Here is a 24,207-nt window from a genome sequence, read left to right as displayed (position 1 = left end):
AAAAAAACAAAAGACCTTTCATGATAAAAAAGAAACAAGCAAACAAGCTGAAGGTGTCATGACTACTAAAGATCCTTGAAGAAACTCCAGGCTTCCTATCAGGATACAGGAAAAACTAAGTGATGCATAAGTAAAGAATAAAAACTGTAACTTTAATTTTTCAAACCTTATTTTTAATGATGGTTCTTAAATGCTTTAACCTCCCTGCTAGCCCATCACCCACCAGAGGTAGTGGAAAAGAAAACATACGGGAAAGTGGACCTGTTTAGAAATGGCTCTTTGGAACAACTCCTGCCTGTACTGTCTGGAAATTGACAGTTCAGTTCAAAGGTTAGCAACAGCAGTTTGATCCACTCACAAACACTCTGTGGGTACACCAATAGTCTAGCTCAGGAGAGTTGGAAGAGCAAACAGGAATCAGCAGCAGTGGCACTACCTAGCAGAGACAGCCAGGCCTCAGCCTCCACACAAGTCAGCAGGAGGGACCAGGAGGAAGGCCAGGAGAAGTTCTCAGCTGTGCCTCTCTCAGCAAAGCAAAGATCAGTAAAGACTCTAGACTAACAAGCTTTACACAGCTAACTCTATAAGCTTGCCCAGCTCAGCCTCCATCACTGTCCAACGAGTTCTTGTTAAACTCCCTCCAAACATCGTGTGTCCTCCAGAGGTCTTATATCTCAGCACATGTGTCTGTCTCAGCTGACATCACTCTGCTAATCAGTCCAAGTCTGCAGAAGTGACAAGAAGCCGAGGCACACCAACAGGGCTTTTTTGGTGCATTTCTTTCTATAGAGTCCATGTAAGGCAGATCAGTACAAGGGTGTTGTTAACAAAGAATCCTTCATCACGTGCCCTTTAATGTGCTTACTTTAGCAAATCATCCTTTTTCCCATGTCTGCTTCATCGAAAGTTTCTTCATGGGTCTGCCTTAGCCTTTTACTGGTGTCCACTTTAGGAAAATACTCTTTTACGCGTTTGCCCCAGCAAAACACCATCTAACACAACTGACTGTCCAAAGAATCCTTTAAGTTCCCACTTCAAAAAACAGGAAAACACAAACTAGTGCAAAAAAAAAAAAATCAATACAATGACAAGAGTTAATATATCTCTCCCAATAACAACTTTGAATATTAATACCCCAATTAATAAATATTCCAATTAAAAGATACAGACTAGCAGACTGAATTATAAAAAAAGATACATCTATTTGTTATCTGAAAGAAATACAGCTTATTAAAAACAAATACAATCCTAGAGTGAAAGGTTGGGAAAGGCATCCTGAGGAAATGGACCTAGAAAACAAGGGGGGTTGCTGTTCTGAGTTCCAACAAAAGAAAAGCTCAAACCAAATTTAGTCAGAAAAGATAAAGACAGCCCCATCAACCCAAGAGGACCTTACATATTTAAACATGCCAAACACAGGTGCATCCAACCTCATAGAACAGCACTGAGAGAGGTGAAGACACAGATTTACCCCAACACAAAAACAGGTGAAGCAGAATTTTCCCTCAATTAATTTAAATATTAACACAACAAGAAGCCTGTGATTGGACAGGGGAAAGGAGGTGGAGCTAAGAGTTTCAGAGACAGGGACAGGAAAAGAGGAGGAGGAGAGACCCTACCTCAAAGCAGTACAGTAGTGATAGAACAAGACATCAAAGATCCTCCTCTGGCTTCTAGACACACATGGGTGTGAGCATACAAATGTGTATATACACCACATAGAGCACACATGGTTTTTAAAAAATAACCAAATGAATAAAAATATTATGTCAGATGGAAATGTCAATATCATCTCAATAGATACATAAAAAGCTTTTGACAAAAATTCAGTCATGGTAAAAGTCCTTAAGAAACTAGGAATTTAAGGAAGATATTTCAACATGATAAAAGTCCTGTATGACAAATTCACAGCCAACATTATCCAAACAAAGAAAAACCTCAAAGAATTTCCACTAAAATTGAAACATGACAGGTTGTCCACTTTCTCTACCCTTATGAGGTACAATACTGGAAGCCTTGGCTAGAGCAATAAAAGAAAAGGGGAGTGAGAGAGATACAAACAGGAAGGGAAGAGAGTCTCCGCGTCTGTACACCACACACACACACACACACACACAGAGTTCCTAATGAGTGCGCCAGCACACTTTTACATCTTACCAATATGTTCATCAAAGTTGCAGGACAGAAAATCAAGATACCAAAACCAGTAGCCTTCCCATAAACCAATAACAAATATGTTGAGAAAGAACGAAATAAACATAAATATCATCCACAATTGCCTTAAAAAATAAATTAAAAATACCATGGAATAAAACTAACCATGGAAGTAAGTACCTCTACATTAAAATCATTAAACAACGAAAGAGGCTGCAGTGGTACCCTAGGTCCTTCCTAGCCTGCTGTCATCCTCAGTATACTCAATAAACTATGTACACATAAACACACACACACACACACACACACAGCAAGGAAGGGAAAAAATAAAAGTTACTAGAAGATGGAAAAATCTCTTGTGTTCATGGATTGGAGCATTAATATTTTGAAAATGACTATTTTGCCCAAAATGAACTCAGTAAAATCACGAACAAAATGTAAACATCATGCTTCATAGAAATAGAAGAAAAAAATCTTAAAATTTATATGAAAGCATAAAAGATCCTGGATAGTCAAAGCAGTCCTGAGCCAAAAGAACAATGTTGGAGGTATCACCATCCCAAACCCAAAGTTCTACTACAGACATGGTAATCAAAGCAGCATGGTACTGGCACAAAACCAGACACGCACATCAATGGAACAGAACAAAGCACCCACATACAAACAGAACTACAATTACCTCATTTTTACAAACCTGCCAAAACCTCCCATTGAAGACCACCTCTTCAACAGTGTTGGCAAAAGTGAGCATCCACATGTAGACAAATGAAACCAGTTCCTTATCTCTCACCCTCACACAAATCAACCCCAAATGGACCAAAGACCTTAAGACTGGAAACTCTGAGACTGATAAAAAGACAAAATAGAGAGAAAATGTCACGCTATCAGGATAATAAAACTGAGCCCAATGGCCCACACTCATGATCCCAGCACTTAGGAGGTGGAGGCAGAGGGATCAAAAAGTCATTCTTGGCTACATGATGAATTAGAGGCAGCCTGCTGTGTGAGAGAACCTAGCTCAAAAAAAAAAAAAAAAAAGAGGAGGAGGAGGAAGAGGAGGTGAAGGAAGGAAGAGAAGAAGGAGAAGGAAGAGAGAGGAATAGGAGGAGTAGAGTCAACAATTGGCAAATGGGACTTCATGAAATTAAAAGGCTTTTATACAGCAAAGGATAGACAATCACATGAAGACAGCCTACAGAATGAGAGAAAAATCTTTACCAGCTACACATTTGATACAGAATTAACATCTGTACAAAGAACTCAAAAACCTAAAACAAGAACCCAAACCTAATTAGTAAAAGAGCTACTGAAACGAAAGACTGTCCTCCGAGGCTGCGGTACTAACAGCCAGTATACATAGGAAACAACACTCAACCCTCACCTTCCTTCTGAGCAGTACAAACAAGAAAAGTCAGGCCACTGGGGTCTACCCAGCTCTTCCAGTAGTTGTCTGTCTGTGGCTGCCACTAGGTAAGTGAGTCACTCACTGTGTGCAGCCTACCATAAAATTCTACCCCACCACAGGCCACCAAGCAAAGGGATCAGCAACCATGGACCAAGACGCCGAGTCAAAATGAACATATCCTCTCTCTTCAGTTTATTAGGCCAAGTATCCTGTTTCTGTAACTCAAACCTGACCCATACAGGGTTTCCTGACATCAGGAACGTCACAAACAGGCAACGCACCTCATTTCCCCACTGTGACTGCCTGCTGTGACAGCAGGCATCCATTATGATCTCATGAGACATATCACTACCAGCTCTGTCGACAAAGCCATTCCTGCATGCTGTACAGTTACATTAGGAGGGGGAGATTAGCCGGGCAGTGGTGGCACACGCCTTTAATCCCAGCACTCGGGAGGCAGAGGCAGGCAGATTTCTGAGTTCCAGGACAGCCTGGTCTACAAAAGTTGAGTTCCAGGACAGCCAGGGCTATACAGAGATAATGCTGTCTCGAAAAACGGAAAAAAAAAAAAAAAAAAAAAAAAGGAGGGGGAGATTAAAACAGCACTAGAAACAGTCACAGCAACTGACACATAAGAATACTCCATTATAACTGTCACTTCCTGTGTCTTCAAAGCTGTCACTTTCAACCCAAGGACGGTTCAGCCTGGGCCCTTCCAGCCACCCAGAATATCTGGGTTTCCCTACATCTAGTGCAGAGAGGCCAGGATGCTGCTAAGCATCTCCCACTCCATGGGGAAGCGAGCAGGTCCTGACGCCCTGCTGGAGAGCCACAGGTATCCCTCTGTATTCTCACGGGCCCCTCGTCCCACTGACTAGGAAAGCTGTTCAAGAGTGGTCGCAGACTCCAGAGCAAAGTCTGGTCAAACCCCAAGTCTTGTGTCTTGAGTTCTCATCACTTTTGGTGTAGGGCTTCAACTTAAGCTCTATTTTCCTCTTAGCAAGCAACATGCACAGTTCTGGAATAGATAGGGCACACACTGAATCTTATTTGTCCACTTTTAACACACACACACACACTCACACACTGACTGAGGGGCTGATGGAAGGATAGAGTACAGAGTAGACAGGTGAGAGCTACCACAGGTGAGAGCAATTGGCTCCAGCGAGAAAGGGATCAAAATAGCAGGAAGGTGGACACTCAGGCCCTGGGGCAGTTCCCCAAGAACTGGCAGCCTGCAGGGGCTGAGCCCATCTCGGAAAGATCCTGGATAAGTACGGCTGGACACACAAGGCACTCTGGAGATACTCAGGAGGGGCTGAGTGGTGAGTCAGAGAGGAAGCTCTTCAGGGACTGCCAGGAACATCAGCATCTCCATAATAAACAGGATGGCCCACACAGAGCACTGTTCCAGGCACTCTCCTGAGCCCCTCATGTGTGTGAACACATATGTTGCTGGCACTCTCCTGAACCTCCAACATGTATGAACACAGATCTTGTGGGCACTCTCCTGAGCCCCTCATGTGTGTGAACTCCTGAGACCCCACACGTGTGAACATATATAATTCTCAGGTAGGCATTGTTTTGTTCTTATCTTAAAGAGAGAGAGAGAGAGAGAGAGAGAGAGAGAGAGAGAGAGAGAGAGAGAGAAAAGACAGTTGAAATAACTTGCCTAAGGCCACACAGGTGTCAGGTGTTGAGCTGAGATCTGCACCCTGCCAGGTGACCTCAGAGCCTGTCTTCTAGCACCTCCAAACATTCTCACGCAAGCATCTATAGGCATTTCTAGACAGTTAGCTCCATAGCTCTCAGACTCTGTAACCATAGACAACCTATCTCATCCGCTCAAGGTTTCTTTTTCTTCAGATTTGCTTTACTTTGTGTGTGTGTGAGAGTGCTTTCCCTGAATGTACCCCATGTACCACAAGCATGCATGGTACCTAAGGAAGTGCTGAACCTCCATGTGGGTGCTGGGAATCGAACCCAAGTCTTTTGCAAGAATAACTCTCCAACCCCTCAACTCGAGTTTAAATGACAGCACTCAGACAAGAAACAGATGGAAGGTGAGCTCAGGGTTCTCTGGGGCAAAACTAGAAGTGGCTGGTCAAAAAAACGCTCGCCACCGCTCTCGGGAAATGGTCTGTGCCCAGCACAGTTCTGTCCCTTTGAGTCCAAGTTTGTCTTTTCCAATCACAGGCTCCAGTTCACATAAATTGTCATTCACTCTCCCTGGAGCTACAGTCAAAGGCACACTACTGTGTTCTTTTGACACAGCCCTGTCCTCCAGCCAGAGTGGGAGATGCAGCCAACAACCCTAGAGCTAAGCTAAGATTTGAATCTACTGCCGCTCAGAGCAAAGCTCAAATTTCAAAGTACCTAGCATAAACACTGTCTTAGTCAGGATTTCTATTCCTACACAAACATCATGACCAAGAAGCAAGTTGGGGAGGAAAGGGTTTATTCAACTTACACTTCCATACTGCTGTTCATCACCAAAGGAAGTCAGGCTTGAAACGAAAGCAGGTCAGGAAGCAGGAGCTGATGCAGAGGCCATGGAGGGATGTTACTTCCTGGCTTGCTTCCTCTAGCTTGCTCAGCTTACTTTCTTAAGAACCCAAGACTACCAGACCAGGGATGGCACCACCCACAAGGGGTCCTCCCACCTTGATCACTAATTGAGAAAATGCCCCACAGCTGATCTCATGGAGGCATTTCCCCAACTGAAGCTCCTTTCTCTGTGATAACTCCAGCCTGTGTCAAGTTGGCATACAAAACCAGCCAGTATACACACTAACTTCACACTCACTTTAAAACAAAAGGCAGGGCCATGACTGACTCACAGAAAGTGGCAATTTTGAGGAAAAATTTCAAAATAAGTCAGTTTCCACCTTACCAAGAGTACTGATTTTCGCTTTTCTTTTTCTCTTCTAAAAATAAGCTCTACTGTACATTTCAGATTTAAATATCCTGAGGAGAGAGTAAATCTGCCATTTGATTCTTGCACCTTAAGATTGATCCAATACTAAACCTGGAGAGGCTTTTACTTACAGATGAAAAGAAACTTAGAGTATTTTAAATTGCCATTATCCCCAAATATGCTTAGAAATCCAGAAGTGAATTGTAAAATAAAATCTACACAGTGCTGGGGAAAGCCCCCAACACCCATGGAGGCAGAGATGGGACCAACAGGACACTACAGTGGAAGCATGCATGCTGGCCAGCAATCACGGCAGCATCAGGCATGTCAGCACAAGTCCTGCTCCGTTAGTTCACAGTGGTATCAGACTTCTTCCATTTTCTCTCCAGTAAATGCTACTGTCCCAGATAGGTTTTTAATGAAATAGGAAAGGCACTCTTTTTCAGAACACTGGGACACGGCACAAGCCATGGTGCCATCCCCAAAGGGACAGATGGAAACCCTTACTGAGTTTTAGATCTTAAGAACAATAAAAATAAGCATGAGCAACAACAAAGCCAAGGCCTTCTCTAAGAAAATCCCTTTCATCCTCCAGGAGGCCACACCCCCTGGTCCTTTCCAAACAATTCCACCACCTGGAGAACTCATTCAAACACCACACTAAGTACAGTTCAAGTCCCTCGCTATTGTAGATCAAACACACCTAAAAACAACTGGCAAATGGAAAGAGAGCAGAGCGGAGTCCTCGGACTCCCAACACAGTAGCCAGTCAATCTAGTTTGATATGGAGCAGATAATGGAGGAAGTTAACAACCCAGAATTCCCAAACCAAAAATATAAAAGAAAATAAAGGAAGTAGTTCTCAGATTTTAATGCTGGGTGCTAACTGTTGAAACCACTAAGTATGATATGAGGAGATTACATAATTATGCAAATAAAGAAAATTTGCTTGTGACTAATTCCTGATTTCCTTTAAAAAGAAAAAGGTTCAAATCATATTACCATGTCAATGTAACAAAAGCCTGGTCACTGCAAAGGGTCTTTCACACTGTGGTCAATGGCCTGGTTGCTTAATGTAATATTGGTAATGGCTGAATTCCAGTGTAACATAAAAAAAAAAAAAAAAAAAAAAAAAGAAAGAAAGAAAGAAAAAAAAACAGCCTGGAAGTCTACTGTAGTTCACTGTAACAGGATTTGAGCTATAATTAAATTTGATTAGTTTGGTTCAAACCTCAAGTTCAAAAGAATTATCAGCATGAATGGATGAAAAGCCCTTTTACACGGGCATTTTGAAAATATGAAAAGGGCTGACACAGCAAGCATCAAAGACTTTAAAAGCAATTGACCCTTCCCAGAGCAAAGGAGAAAGGCTAACAGCTGAAACTCAGATGCTGCGTGCAGAGAAAATAAAGTTCCAGATGGCTCCAAAGCCTGGCAATTTATTAAATATTAAATACGATTATTGTTAACTGGAGCTGGCTTGGGGATAGCCAATGGGTCATCGATAAAATGTGAAAAAAGTCCGATTCCATCCTCAGAAAAAGCGAAGCAAATAAACAGTCCCTTTCCGGAATCTACCAGCACGAGGAAACCTCTCCAGGACTTTCACAAACAGCTATGATGACATTTAAATAAGCACACTGTCCAATAAACAGTATGGCACAAGCACTGCAGTCTAAAAGTCCAAATCAGGTCCTTAGAAGAAAAGCAGTCCAGAGGATCTAACATAGTCATTCTCACTGCCTATGTGAGCCCATGCCCGCCACACCTGTGTACCTCCCTTCACACTGGATACTGAGAAAGAAGACTCAGGCAACTAGTGTACCACACAGCCTATGGAAGTCTAGTGACAGGCGGTTCACATGGGTCTTAGAAACACTTGCAAAGGACTATTATCACTTGGAATATACAACAGTGTAGAGAGTGCCTAAGTATGCACACATGAGGTCACATAGGCATACACTTCCAGATAGCATGTGTGTTTATGTACAGTCATGTACACACACACACACACACACACACACACACACGGGAGCCTGTTTTCAATAAAGTAAAAAGTACCTAAAAGTTTGTGTACCCTGGGCTTTTCGACAGCACTGGTGCTTGCTATGGCTCCTTGTTAGCTTCCGCAAGCCTGGGGTTGGGCTGGCAGGCTGTCTGCTGGTTGTTGGGAACACTGTGCCAAATGAAGCAGGTGTGAGATATCTCAGAGATGAAAGCAATGCTCCACACAACAATGCCATCCTGGGGCGCTTTCCTGACATGTGCAATTCTTCTCCCCTCTCCCTGAGCCGCATCTGAGGAGAACACATTTCTGCTGGGTTTTAGCACTGAGGAAAAAGTCCATTCCACGGGGTCCTTCTCAAAATAGTAAGAAATCCAGCCACAGCAGGAAGGCTGGCTAAATGTTCTTTTTTCCAAGTATTTTCTGTAAAATCAAAATAATTCCTCATGTAATTCTTTTATCTTGAAAACTATTTAAAATCATTTAGCTTTAAAATAATTCTAAGTAGCCTACTACCAAGATTGGGGGGAAGGGGGAGAGAAAACTTCATGAAGAAGGTAACCATGTTTGCTGTCCATTAACAGCCACAAGGTGACAAGAGAGGGTAGGGCTGAGTGTGAGCCAAGTGCCTGGCTCGCAAACATGAAAACATCAAAACAATCCACACACTCGCGTGTGAAGGAAAAACCTGTGCAAGATGACACAGGCCCCAGGAATTTTGTTAAAAACCGGCAATTCATGACAGAAACGTTGCTAAAGATGAAAAAACTGTCTCCCGAGTTCCAGCAATGTTATCCAACATTTCTTTATTTCAAAACAGAACACCCAGCTCTGTTACAACCCTGACCCTAACCCTAACTATAACCCCTGCTCCTTCATTTCTGGCTTGTTTGGGATTCGCCTTGGTTGCTGTTTGTTTTGCTCTGCTGGGAACTGGATGGCACAGAGCCCTGTAAGCACCAGGTGAGCCTCTACCCCACAGGGGAATCTCTTCCCTGAGCTCAGTGTCTTAGATCCAGCTGTTCTCACAGTAGGCTCAGGGTCACCTGCAGGGGATAAAACGCAAACTCTTGATCCCATCCCCCGAGTTCCAGATTCACAAGTCTGGGGCAAAAGCTAAGGACTTATATGTCTGCCAAGTCCCCAGGTAATGGTGATGCTGCGGGCCCAGGCTCCACACCTGGAGATGGGCATTTCCTCTGGCAATGGCAAAGACCTTTGGGCCCTGGAACTAAGGAGGGGTTCTACCAAAAAGGAAACCCACTCAAGGCACAGCAGGTACTTTGGAGATTATTGAGTCCAGGTCTCTGCAAACTTTCTAACTGAGCCGGATAAGGAGCTCAGGCTCTATGGACCACACAGTCCCAACACTACCACACTCCGCACTGCAGTGTGAAGGCAGCGGGGCACTCGAGAGTGCTATGTATGTGCCTACAGCGTTACTACAAAGACAAGTTACAGCTTACCATCTTAAAATTGACACGACCAATGTCCGGATGACTGGACATCTCTGGGAGGCCACAGACAGCAGATTACATCACTGCAGCGCGTGGACTCTGCTTCCTGATGTTTGACACAGTGAACAGTAAAGAAAAGCCACAAATGGAACGCACTGTTAAATCCTGCAGAGTTTGTAATGAACAGAAAGGCTTTACTAAATAAAATGAGATCTCACTTCTAAAATTAACCTGAGACATGACAATTTCCATTTTTTTAAGATTCTATTTTATTTTTTAATTATGTGTATGTAGATGTGTCCCAGGTGTGCAGGTGTCAGCAGAGGGTGAAGGAAATGAACACATGTCCTCAGAAAGAGCAGTGCGCTCTTAACTGCTCTCAGCTCCGCAGCCCCTATCGTTTCTAGGATTATGTGTAAATGGAAGGCTGCAGAGGTCACTTGCTGCATTCCTGTCACCTGGCTTCGCTGCACACCATAGCAGCTGGACTGAGCCTTGCTTCCCTCTCACTCTCTCCCATTCACTTCCTGCCCTTCCTTAAAGCAATCCTCCCAGTTCTAACCCCTTCTCACATGGACCACAGACATACAAGTCATGATAACTAAGCAAAATACACTTTTGTGTACTGAAGTGAAGTAGCCTAGGTGTGATTTTTAATTCTAGTTATCAAATAATTCTTAAATTTAAATAAATACTTACCAAGCAAGACAAGCATGGTAATCTTCACAAAGCAGATGTCTAAAATATTTAGTTATATGTATGTATGTATGTACACACACACACACACACACACACACATATATATGAATAACTTTCTATGTGTTTATAAAATTATAAACATGCACAGGTACAAACATAATCTATATGTGTTCACAGCTTTCTCAGCTTTTAGAATGAAAAGTGATATTTAGGAAGTCAGTATATTTTGGTAGTTAGTGAGCAAACTTTATGTGGTACCTTGTAACTATGCTATAACACAAAATAAAGAATAAAATCCGTTCACTTCTGTTCCCAAATTCAAGCTGGCATTTCTATAGGAGCTACAGTTACAGTGTGCATGTCCAGTTTAGGATCATAATGATGAGTCCCAAGTCTGAGAAACAGCTTGGAACGTGTTTCATGTACCCTGAACCATGCATGAAGAAACAGCTGTTATTTACAGATCAAAGCAACCCCGAGGATCCTAAAACAACCAGAGTGAAAAACGCCTAAATCTAATTTCATCCCTGTCCACACGCTCCTTTGAACTAATAATTCAGAGAATTGGTCAGTACATTGAACTAATTAGCATGCTTAACGCTTGCCAATTTTGATGGCTCCAATTTTTTATTTTAAGAAATGGAATATAAATAACAGGCTTTTTCAGACACACACAAGCAAGTTAGAGAAAATACAGGGGCCACTTCAACTTGACAAAGTCATATATATTGAGCAATGCCTAAAAAGTCTCACCATGAGGTGAGGCCTATTTGCTATTCTCTAAGATGGGAAATGGGAAATGAACTACCTGGGGTTATTATATTGGTTTGCATGGGACATTCCTGTATTTACTCAGTGTTTGCAGCCCACATCTAGCACCATCTCACCCTGAGGAACTGCAGTAGGTGCCCTAAAAGGATGGGGCTATTTTTACTTGCAGTCAGGGTGAGGAGAGGCGAGACCTTCTAAGTGATGCCACGAGCAAAAGCAAGCAAAAGGACGTCCCTTCATATCCACACATCAGCCTCAGGGAGTGCACGCTACAATCATTCTTATTACCTCTGGCACTCAGCCAGAACCCACAGTACACAGCTTAGTGGACATCACACAGTGTCACCACTCACAGTACACAGGCTAGTGGATGTCACACAGTGTCACCAAGAACAGGTGAGGAGGATGAGTATCAGGTGGTGTTTCATAAAATAATTGTTTAAATTATGATAACAGCATTTCCCCCTTTCCTTCCCTATCACACCCCCATCTACCCCTCCTTGCTCTCTCTCAAATTCATGCTTTTTTTCTTTAATTGTTATTGGTGTGTGTATGTGTATATGTATTTATATGTGTATGTGTGTGTTGCATATGTGTGTTTATCTTTACTATCCAGCACTGACTGTTTCAAGGCGACCCTTTCTTGCAGTTCACATGAGACCAATGCTCAGAGCCTTGCAAACCAACTCAACCTCAGCTTCACCTGTGTTGCCCTTCTAACTTCTGTCTAGAGTTAGACATGGGATAGGAAGGAGTTCCAGCTCCAAAAAGGTCTGGGTATGTGATTCTAGGCAGGATCCTCAAGTGCAGAGTTTAGTACCACTTGAAAAGAATATTCCAGTTACAAGAGATTCTGGAGGCAATTATGCACTTACTAGAATGCTTCCCAATATCAGCCTGCCCAACTCCTCACTCCTCCTCCTGTTAGAACTCTTGTCAGAGCATTACTCCCTGTTCATGGAGGGGGGGGGGGGTCACATGCTGGCCAGTGACTGCTCACACCTGCACCTGCTTGCACTTCTCAAGGTCCCTACTCATTCTATGGACTATCTCAAGGAATAAATAACCCATTTAACTATTTTTTTCCACTCATCAAATGAGAGCTTAGATGCAATGATGTACCTATTATCCAGATATTGCTTCTAAATACACTTTCCACCAACATCAACCAAGGACCAGTACAGCTAGGTAAGATTGCAATGGCTTGGGACAACAGGAGAGGAGGTTCTCGGTGACAATAGAGACTTAGGCCTGGAGAGGCTCCCACTGACCACACCAAACAATATAATTATAATTATTGAACAAGGATTCCCTGGCTGTGGTGACCAGGAGCACCTACCTGTGGCTACACTAAGACCCACTAAAGTGTCACTTTAAATGAGTGGATTTGACGGTATGTGAATTATATCTCAAAAAAGCTGTTACCCAAAAAGAAAAAAATAAATTCATGAGACTGCAGTGAAGATAAATAATGGTTTTTTTAAAATCTGGGGGTAAAAGAGGAGAACTTCTTCACAGATGAATGCCAATTAACAAACTCCGAGGAAAAAGACAGCATTAGGAAAATCATCAGTTTGCAATACCAATGGAACAAGGGTTCCAAGCAAGAGCATCGCAGACGGTAAAACTATTAGGGGAAAGATTATTGGGGAAGAGGAGAGTCACACAGCCTCAAAATATTACCCCATGGAACACTTCACAACAAATACCTGAATCATCTGTATGTGGAAATCGGGGAACACCTACTCAAGTGATTAAACAGGGCACTGCCTGCCGCCAGCCATACACTACCATTTGTGTCGCGCCTGTATAAAAACAGTCAAACTAAAGTAACCCAAATCTAATCTTAAGAACATCAGACACGCCACATGTGTGGCTCCATAGCATGAGGGACATGGGGAGGCACATGCAGTGTACGATCTTCCAGCGTCTGAGGAGATGCTGTGGTCTTCATTAGAGAGACCCCTGTGTACACTACAGACACTGTTTAAACTCGGTGTCTGCAAGGGTTGGAGAAAAGCTCTCAGCAAACAACAAGGTAAATCAACGGACACCCCACACACTGGGTAACTGTCACAGGACCTGTCAGTCAAAACAAGGCATACCACGTGCACCACAGAACTAAATGCATTTATCTGGAAGGCTAAGCCGTATCCCTGCTGGGGAGGAGCACAGAGCAAATCACACCCTCTCTTCCACGGAAAAATCCCACACGCTAATGTTTCAACACAGCATCCAAAAGTACAGGCCTTGGGCAGGCGAGGCTGCTGGCCACCGCTCCTTCTGTTACAGCCTTACACACACTTCGTTGACAAAACAGTAAGATTTTTAAGAATTAAGTTTTAAATTTAACTTGCCAGCCGGGCAGTGGTGGCGCGCGCCTTTAATCCCAGCACTTGGGAGGCAGAGGCAGGCGGATTTCTGAGTTCGAGGACAGCCTGGTCTACAAAGTGAGTTCCAGGACAGCCAGGGCTACACAGAGAAACCCTGTCTAGAAAAACAAACAAACAAACAAAGATTATTTTAAATTATATCACACACCACCCAAATCTGATCTCCCTTTTAAAAAAACTTTTAAAAATAAAGTTATTATTATTTTACTTTTATGATCAGTGGTTTGTCTGCCATGTGTGTTTATGCACCACATGCATCACTAGTACTTATGGAGGCCAGAAGAGAAGACAATTTCCCTAGAACTGGAGTTATCATGTGGGTCCTAGGAACTGAACCTGGGTCCTCTGGAAGAGCAGCCAGTGCTCCTAGCCACTGAGTCCTCCCTATAGCCCCACAGCTTTTTTCTTTTGTGTTTTTGAAATAATTTATAAAAAGATTTATAAAAGTCATTAGGATGGGATAGAGTCCACACATATTCTGCTGCTGGCTCCAGACTAATCTTTGAAGGCTTTTTCCTAGTGTGGAAAAACAACAGTAACTACAATAGAGAACAAAGCCCCCACTGGTGCTGCAAACAGAGGCCAGTACACAAACCCTAGCTGCTAAACTGTAGCTCTCAGCTGAACTTCACATTCGCCTGTTCCAGGCCCCAAAGCCACCTCCCACCAGCCTCTAGAGGCTCCGAGCTCTGAGCTCAGGCAGGCCTTTCATCAAGACTTGACAAGTTCACGCACCTGCCTGTCTGGGCCTGTATGAAGTTTCCCCATGATCACACTGAAATCAGGGACATTTTTCTTTGGGTTGGGTTAGTAGGCTGAAACAGGGGGACTGAGTCTGAGAACAGCCTGCTCTAGATAAGGAGGGAATGTCTTCATTTGCATTTCATTTTTGTTTTTTGGGTTTTGGTTGGTTGGTTGGTTGGTTTTGTTTGTTTTTTTAAGTGTTTCATGTATCCAAGGCTGCCCTCAAACTGGACTCAGGGTCATACTGTGTCTGTCACCAGTTTGGGTATTACAGGCATACTACTACACCCAATTTTATGCAGTTCTGGGACTCAAACATCAGCTCTATATCAGGTAAGCACTCTACCAATTGATACTGTCTTTAAAAAAAAATAGTCTGAGCATGTATGTAGCAAAGTTAAAAAAAAATGCATTTTCCAACGTGAACCACTTTTATTGAAGCCAGGTGAACAAGGCCAAGCTTCCTGCCTGTGGAGAGTTCTCACTTCACATTTAAAACACAGGCCTTGGGCACCCTCTAGTGCTTCATTATATATCACAAGCTTCAGAGCAAGCCCAGCCATCAAATGCAGCACTTTGAAAGGCGAGAATACCCCTTTCCTACTGGTTTCTTCTTTTCTGCCATTACATAATGCACTTGGCTATGTGCCAAAGCCATCTCAAGGCTTGAGCATCACCTTTCCCACCTACTATACACGATGACACCCAGAGAGGGAAAGAGGAGGGGCGTCCAGGAAGTCTAGTGAGGATTACAGGAGGGAAGATGCTGAAGCAAGCATTAATGCCTAATTTTTATCTTTTAGAAGTCTTTACAATTCAAAAACTGTGCTCTAGGAATGGCTCCTGAGTCCCCAGCACTCATGCAAATAATAAAAAGAAAAAATCAGGGCACAGCCACATGCTTGCCTCTAACCCCAGTGCCACTGGGGGACAGACGGGAAAATCAGTGGCACTTGCTGGCTGCCAGCCTAGTGACAAATGCTGCCTCAAGAGGGTAGGACAGAGAGGGATAGAACACTCAGGGTCTTCCTCTGGCCTCTGTGTGCAGGCACTAGCATGTGCCCCTGCATGCCCACACTCATAGACACACACCCCTCCACACGCTCACAAGACCACAGCCACACACACAGGACACTGATTTGTATTCTACTTCCTAGGTGTTGATCCAAGCCTTGCACATCTGTTGCCATTGTCCAGGTTACTGAGAATCTGTGAGGCGATCAATCTGTGAGGTGTGAGCAAGAGGCATCTGGGACCAGAAAGGCACACACACACAACCTCACATTCCAGTGCCACCACTTTGCTAGCTCTATTGAATTTCACAAGCTTCAGCTCACTGATCTGAAAAAAGGCTAATATTTTATAGATTAAAAATTTTAAAATACATTAAGTACATGATCATAATCCATTTCAAACTGTACTTTTCTCTTTATGAGCCCATGCTAGTCTGGGCCAGACTGTTGAACCTCAAGTTCCTTCAAATAACCTTCAGCCTTGAATTGCTTATAAAATTTCTATATTTTGTTTCAAACTGAATTTTCTTAATGCATAAACATAGTTTCTCTCTTAATCCTCTTATGAGATGGAATTTTTCCGACAGTAAAATTACACAGTAATGGGACTTAAGATTTTTCAGCCTATGATGTTCAATGACCACACATATATGATGAAGGATCTTCCTCATGAAACAATTGTTTACTATTTTTGTATGTAATTTTAGAAAATAATTCATTCATATATGTGTTTATATGTATGTTTGTATATATATACATATATATATATACACACACACATATATACATGTGTTGATGAATGTGTATGTATATATATGTGTGTGTGTGTATGTGTGTGTGTTGTTTTTACAGGTTGCAGTTGCTCCTATGGAAGGGAGACATATCATATTATGAAGTTTTTCCAACAGTAAATTTACACAGTAATAGGATTTATATATGTGGGGTGTGTGTGTGTGTGTGTGTGTATCCCTTCCACAGGAGCAACTTTAACTAGAAAGGATAAAAATTAAGAGTACTTATAGAAGACACAGAATATAAAAACTGACTCCACTGGATGGATATGTAGAAGAGTTGGCTGATGGGAAACTATGAAATATACCATAGAAGTATGTGAAGACTCCATAATTCTTTTTATTGCACTTTATTTATTGTGCCTATATGTCTGTGTGCACATTTGAGTGCCACGGCTCATATACGGAGGTCAGAGGACAGCTTATGGGAGTTCGTTCTCTCCTTCCACCATGGGGGTCCGAGGGATTGAACTCAAGTGGCCAGGTCATCATCAGCTAAGCCACCTGGCAGGCCAAGAAATTTGAAACTTTACAGTAAAAGCAAAATTCATCCAAAGAATAAGAAAAGTAGCAAGCAGCTGCTTCTGTAAACAAACCCTAATCACACACAGAGTAGGGGGCTGAGGTTATTTTCTCTACATTAAATCCGTCTTACTAAATTGTTCTGCTTAAAACTGCTTGTGATGAGAAGATACAAACTGTAGGCTAAGGTCAAGGACGGTGACGTCAAATCTTGCAGTAAAGGATTAACTGAATGAACCGTCCTCCACTCTTCACAGATTTCTACAGAAGCTACAACAATGCAAATGCAATAAGTGACTCATCTTATAAAGCTCTGTGATTAAAGGGGAAACTTCGTGTTTCATTTGTTTAACATTCCCACTAATACGAATGTCTTAGTACACGTTTGCTGACTGAGAAAGCAATGGACAAAATCCAAGGCCAAATAGGGATTTCCCTTTCTTTTCCCATGAAGCCAGCATTATGGAATTTAAACAGATGTTCTATTTGGACATAGTTAATAAAATGAATTCTGGAGGATTAAAATCAGGCTCGGTGTGTTTGCACTCAATTGTAACTGAAGGACAACATTGCATTAAAAGTTTGGAAAGGCTGCTGGCCACTGCGTCTGATAATCTTTGTGATGCACAACAGTGAGTGCCCACAGCACTCCTGCTCCAACAAAGCCACACTGAGTGCCCACAGCACTCCTGCTCCAACAAAGCCACACTTACAAAAAACAGTTTTTCTAAGGGTTAAGAAAATTCATGTCTTGGAAAAGTATCTCCAAGTTGGAGTTTCACTGCCTAGCAATTGTACAGATCATAACAACGCAGGGCAGCAGCAGAAGAGCCTGGCTGTTTCAGCCCCAGTCAGAACTGCCTCACCCTCCAGCGATGAACGTGGTGTCTGGTAGCATGGGAACAAAACAGAAGCGACCCAAATGGGCTGTGGAATGTTTCCTGAGAGCCCACTGTGTAGATGGTGCTGTGCTCGAGAGGCAGTATGCAAAGGGCAGAAAAAAGGTGTCAGCTTAGAGAGAGATGCAGACAAGAAAAGCAAACACTCTGGAAATGAGGGGGAGAGACCAAAGACAAAGCAAAGGGGCAAATCAAAGAGACAATTTTAAAGACACATGCTGGAACGCATAGCTAAAAAGAGAACCTCTCTCATTAGACAGTAAAACGTACAACCAAGAATGGAGAAAGCAGTGGACAGACCTAAGGACAGACAGTGGTAAAGTCTCGGCAGTGGCAGCTGCTTCATGCCATTCTTCAAAGGAGGACACTGAAGTGTCCTGAATAAGCCAGGCTCATTCAGAAAGGCTGGGCTGAGGATGCACCTCAGTGATCGAGAGCCCGCTTGCCCACCAGGCGCTGGGATCAATCCCAGCAAAGCAAGAGGCTTTCCTTGAATGGTCATTGTGCTGGCTAATGCTCTTTCAACAGGGATAGGAGCTGGAGGGGCCTCAACTGAGAAAATGCCTCCACCAGACTGGCCTGTGGGCAAACCTGTGAGGCATTTTCTTGGTTGCTAATTGATGTGGGAGGGCCCAGCTCTCAGTGCAGTGCCACCCCAGTGGCAGGTGGTACCAGGTATTTAAGAAAGCAGGCTGAGCGAGCCATGGGAGGGAGCCAATAAGCAGTGTGCCCTCCTGGGTTCTGCTTCTGTCCCTGCTTGAGTGACTTCCCTCAAAGATGGACTGACATGGAAATGACTCCTCCCCAAGTTGCTCTTTGTCAGACTGTTTTTATCAGAACAACAGAAAGCAAACTAAGATGGTGCTCTTATTTGAAAAACAGCAAACTTTTACAGCAAATCAGCACCAACATTTTTTAAATCACAATTTTTCCCAACCTACATAATGATTTTGAAAGTCCAATCATTAGGGTAACTATACCCACATTCTATTTACGATGATAAAACTCCTCTCTCCCAGATATCTGGATGAAGCATCTTGCCCCTTGGCTGAGCAACAGCAATCCCTGGGACTCTCTTTTGAACACCTACTATCTATCATGAACCACAGTCACACATTCAAATGCAGATAGATCCAAGTGGCTTCCGGAGGCCAGAACTTAACCTCAAGTCAATTTTAAGTCTTGGTGTCAGGGCAGGCTGTATTACTCTAACATCTCTCCAAACTACCTAAGATTTCAGTAGAACCAGTGTATGCAGCGTTCCCAGCCAAGCAGGGGAAACTGGGAAACATTACTTGCCAACTGCAGACAGCATTTGGGGGGTAGAGTTACACCTTACATGGAGATATTTTTTACTGTTGAAGGCTTTCTTCTGGCTTTGGTTTTCTTTGAAGACAGGATCTTGCAAGATCCCTCATACAGGCTTTGAACTAGTCATCCCTCTGCCTCCAACTTTAAAGACTCTTGATTACCAAGACTACAAACTTAGTTCATGGGGTTTTGTTTTTTTGGGGTTTTTTTTTTTGTTTTTTTGTTTTTTGTTTTTTTTTTTTTTTTTGAGTTCATATTAAAGAAGATTCACGACAAAAGAGATTTACATAAATCCCCTGGTTTAATTCTAAAAAACAAACAATAAACAAACGAGTTCTAACACACATTAATACATTCAGTAGAACTCAAAATCAAAACCCAGGTGACATTATTTTCAGCCTATGGACAGCTAGCACCACTAGAAAGCCAGAAAACAGGGGAGCTTCCATATTCTCAACAAAATACAGACTGGAACTTCCATGACCTGCAACTCTATATCATCTGTCAAAATTACACGTTTATTTCTTTAGCCAAATTGTTCTATATCTTGACATAACCTACAAGCCTGAACCATGAACAAGAGGATATATAAACAAACAGTATTACACATTGGTGCAAAACTGTTACAGCCGCCAAAAGGAGGCTGGTTAACTATATAAAGGTTCATTGTACAATCAGGCACTACGCCATTGTAAAGAAAAAGAAAGAGCCAAAAATATATTTGGTTAGCAAATACCATTACCATAAAACAGAGCTCAAAGGAACAAATGGATGGCTGTAGAAGGCACTCAAGAGACTATAACAACATGAAGACCTTAGGGGAGACATCAACAGAGGGCAGACAGCAGAAATCAGAAAGAAATTTTTATAGACAAGTCACAGGCATCCTTAAGGAGGCATGCTTGTTGCTAGACAGGATATTGAGAGTAACTGAGACTGCAAAGTGACCATATCTCTTCTGGGGTGAGCTAGTCAATGGCTTTTCAATCTCAATTTGGGCTCTCAAATTTATAGAACAGGCTGTAGATTTGGCCCGCTTGGAAGTAGGGAGGTGAGGCTACACCCCTGTACAAGAAGCCAGGAGTTACTCTTTTGTTGTTCTTGGGTTTTTTGTTGTTTTGTTTTGTTTTTCAAGACAGGGTTTCTCTGTGCAGCCTTGACTGTCTTGGAACTCACTCTGTAGACCTTTGAATTCAGATTCACTCTCTGCATTGAGAGTGCTGGGATTAAAGGTGTGTCCAACATGCCCGGTTGAGCTACTCATTATTAAGATGGAAATTTCTATCACTGACACAGCACCAACAGCAGCAGCATCCCTTCACATCTGAGCAGCAAGAGCCACAAACTGGAAATTTCTCCTCTACATCTCAAGGACACAAAGTCAGACTCTTTCTGGGGCATCTTCCATGTCTTTTCCTCCAGCCTTCTGGCAAATATGCAGCTAAGCTGAGAGGTTCCATTTATCCTCCTTGCAAGTACCCCACCTTATCAGTACTCTCTGAAAGCATCCTTCCTTGGCTCGAGATTCATGCCCCCTATTCTACAGACAGACAGACAGACAGATACACACACACACACACACACACACACACACATAAATACGCATGCACTCACGCACACACGCACACACTCACGCACGCATGCAGTTCTTTCCTGTCTTTGTTCAGGCTATTCTATCTGCTTGTTTTCTTTGACTACTTCTAACTGGCAAGCTTTTGTACAAGTGTACCTCACTTGCACATGCATACACATGTGTGCATGTGGAGATGAAAGATCGATAGCAGACGTCTTCCTCAATCACTTTTTACCTCATTTTTTTAACACAATCTCTCACCAAACCTGGAACTCATCCAATCAGCTAGGCTGGGTGACCAGTGAGCGCCAGGGATCTGAATAGCTCTGCTTCTCCAACCCTGAGATTATAGGCAAATGTCAACACAACCCTTTTTTATGTGGGTGGTGAGGGATTGAAACTCAGGTCCTCACACTTGTGTGGCAGGTACTTCACCACCTGAACCACCTCTCCAGCCCTAAGGCTTGCTTCCATGTGACAGATGCTGAGAGGCACCCCAGGTGGGCTTCCCCAGGTGCATCACCTCAGCAGGCTTTAACTGCATGGCAAGGAAGACTCCCCATGTACTTCCCCATCAGGACAGAGCTATCTGCATAATGCTGAGTAGAATTTGTAGACTAAAGGCACCAGCTGAATTTAGTTTACTCCAAGTTCCTTTGAAACAGATGGCTTTTCTCAGCTTTCTTTCCCTCCCCAAGTCCTTCTATGTCACATTCAACAGCATGAGTCAAGTACGCCCAGAATTCAGTCATAACTAATATGGTCAAGTCCATGAGAAAGATGAGAAGAGACAAGGTGAGGGAAACAGTCTAATCTGTTGACCTTGATTAGACTCAGCGTAAAATTCACAGAAACTGAACTAGTTCAGATGAGCAAGAGGACAGGGCTACAATAGCTACAAGCATCAAGCACAGCACAATGCATGTGACAGTGCTAGGGAAGCCCAGAAAACATGTATCTTCCTTATAATGCATGGACCCAAACTCCAATCCCCTTCTAAACACTAGCGAGAGAAAACTATTTTAAAGGAAAAAGCCTCACACTGAACAAATAGCACACATTTCCTGGTGGTTCTCGATAAAACGTCTGTGTATTTCTTATTGAAACAATCAGACGGCTCCAGACAAAAAGATTTGATATTACTGCTAGAATAATGTAAGGCTCAAAACTCCTCATAATGCGAAAGTGTTGTTTAAAGCAGACATTTCACTTCTGATTTGTCTCACTTGGAAGAGAAGCTACATTTCCTTCAGTAGTAATTCCTCTCTCGTTCCAGCCGAGAATGTACACAGAGTAATAGACCTCAAGCAAAATCAGCTCTGAAGGCGCCTTTATGAGCCTGCATAATGCTCAAGACCCCAATTAAATTGCCAACAAAGCACTGCCATTTTGAGTAAACAAAGTCATCTCAGTAAGGTCACACAATTCATAAGGACTGTAGCCAAAAAATTAATTACTAGCATGACATATGTCAAAACAAATTTTTGAAAGGATGGAACAACAGTTGTGAGCATGTGTTTTATCTTTGTATGAAAAACTAGCACTCTCTGGAATGGAAATGTATTCATTAATTCAGACCTTTTCAGAAAAATAAAACACGTTGATTACTTTTCTCCACGTTTCCTGCACCCAGGTATAAGATGGGCAAATCACACAGATATGGTGAGTTAGAAAGAAAGGGCAAAAGGAGACTCACACAGGTGATATTTCAGCCAGACAGCAGCAAGTAAAAACAGGCCGTTCAGTCTGCCAAAAGGGGAGCTGGCAGGCTCACAGCAACAGGCTGGAGTGCAGGTTGTTAGTGAAAACCAAAGCTTTAGGCCACACCACACAGTCTGTCAGCGTCCTAAGGAGACCTCCAGGAGTGCAGAACAAGAACACTTCACTACTCTATTAACTGCCCCATCACGTGCACTGCAACACTCTTACACGTTAAATGCGTTCATCCCGGGGCTACGAGAAGAGGAAGAAGCATCAGCAAGTTCTTCCTTCTGGGCCCTGGACCAAAACTGTTTCTTACATTTCACTGCGTAGACGACGAAAGCTTGCCGTCTACAGCATTAGTGACGTCATTATTGAGGACCAAGTCTTTGCTTTATCATCCCCTCTCCCACACCACCCCTCTCCAAAGACCAGTATAGCATGTTAGCTGGAAGGCACAGGATGAAAGCAGCAGGCTTCTCTCAGAGTGAGATCCTCAGCCCACTGCACTTCCCATCGGGGGACCCAAAGCTACCTCCCTGTGGTGGGCTTCGGAGGGGTGTGGCTTTGGAGTGCTTCTTGCATAAGCGGCTTTGCATGAACTTGTTGGCAGACACTTGGTAGTTCTTCCTTACTGTTTCAGCTACAAGGCTCAGCTAGGAATACAAGGACACCAGCCCATTCAGCAAACCATCACAGGCATTCTCCTAGATGGAACAACCACGGTGCAACTCAACAGCTTCTGGGGAACTTCTTTAAAGATTTATTTATTTACGTATATGAGTGTCTGTCTTCCTCGATGTCTGCACACTAGGAGAGGGCATCACATCACATTAGAGATGGTTCTGAACCACCATGTGGGAATTGAACTCAGGACCTCCTAAAGAGCAACCAGGGCTCTTGACCACTGAGCCATCTCTCCAGCCCTTCTTTTTGATTTCTTAAGCCAATTTCTCCAATATATTTCTGATACTTAAGAAATGAAATGTAGGTTCACGAGTCAACAGCCATTGGATTACCTCTCTTAAAACTGTGCTTTTATAGCCTCGGTACAGTCCTTGAATGCCCTGAAACGAACAAAAGCCAGGTGATTAAAAACTTGAAACAACAAAGATTTGTGAAGAACATTCTAGAAAGAGAATTACATGCTCCAAAATTTGAGTTCTAAGACACTCACTAGCCACAGTTTTCTGAAGTTAAATATTCTAAAGTGGCTTAAACTGTATAAGCTGCAAGCTCATGATATCTCTAATAATGAAACAAGCTACATAGTATAAGTAACAGCATTTTTGACTTTTGAAAATAATTACATTACATACATTTTCAAAATCCAGTACACAAAATGTTCATTATCCTTTAATGTTAAAAAAGACTTACTTCAGAAATTTGCCAGTTATCTCTCAATAAAGCATATACTGCAGATAATCCTAGTATTATCTGCTTAAGCACAGCCAACAGCAATGGCCTCACTCCTACAGTTGGTAAGAGACCAGAAAGATGTGGGATATAGTGAGTGGCACACACCTTTCATCTCAGCACTTGGGAGGATGAGGAAAAAGACTGAATACTCATAGGGGGCGACATAGGAAACCCCCGACCTCCAAAACAAAAACAAATAACTTTTTTTTAAACCTCAAATAAGATCGCTCACATTAGTTAAGGAGGAGGAGAAAAAAAGTCACTGCATGGTGGCAGAAGCCATGGCCACTCAGGAGCCCAGGTAGCAAGACTGAATAACCCCAGAAGCTGAAGGCCAACCTGAGGTAACACAATGAGGTTTTGACACCCACATCAAAGCAAAATTGAGGAGAGGCTTCTGCTAAATGCATACAAGGAAAACAGCAGCATGCCT

At 42.9% G+C, this 24,207-nt stretch overlaps 1 protein-coding gene across 13 annotated transcripts in view; it reads right to left on the bottom strand.

Annotated features, from left to right (window-relative positions):
• Slc25a26 (solute carrier family 25 (mitochondrial carrier, phosphate carrier), member 26) overlaps nt 1–24,207 on the bottom strand; it is a 104,365-nt gene that overhangs the window by 45,517 nt on the left and 34,641 nt on the right. For 4 of the 13 annotated variants that reach the window (XR_868874.3, XR_868875.3, XM_006506517.4 and 1 more), the window contains exon 5: nt 23,375–23,422. The exons of 2 other annotated variants lie outside the window; for them this stretch is intronic. Coding sequence is in view for 6 of the 11 variants with exons in the window: in XM_006506517.4 (XP_006506580.1) it covers nt 23,375–23,422 (48 nt within the window). In the remaining 5 variants the exon portion in view is untranslated. Of the gene's footprint in view, nt 1–7,619; nt 8,905–9,947; nt 10,104–20,905; nt 20,909–23,374; nt 23,423–24,207 lie in introns of those variants that run through there. 7 more of the 13 variants (XR_003956252.1, XM_006506524.4, XR_377486.2 and 4 more) reach the window with 6 other exon arrangements.

Source organism: Mus musculus, chromosome 6 (assembly GCF_000001635.26).
Source record: "Mus musculus strain C57BL/6J chromosome 6, GRCm38.p6 C57BL/6J".
In the NCBI taxonomy this organism is placed as follows: Eukaryota; Metazoa; Chordata; class Mammalia; order Rodentia; family Muridae; genus Mus; species Mus musculus.
The sequence above is the reverse complement of the archived record's forward strand: the minus strand, read 5'-3'. Positions and strand labels throughout refer to the sequence as shown.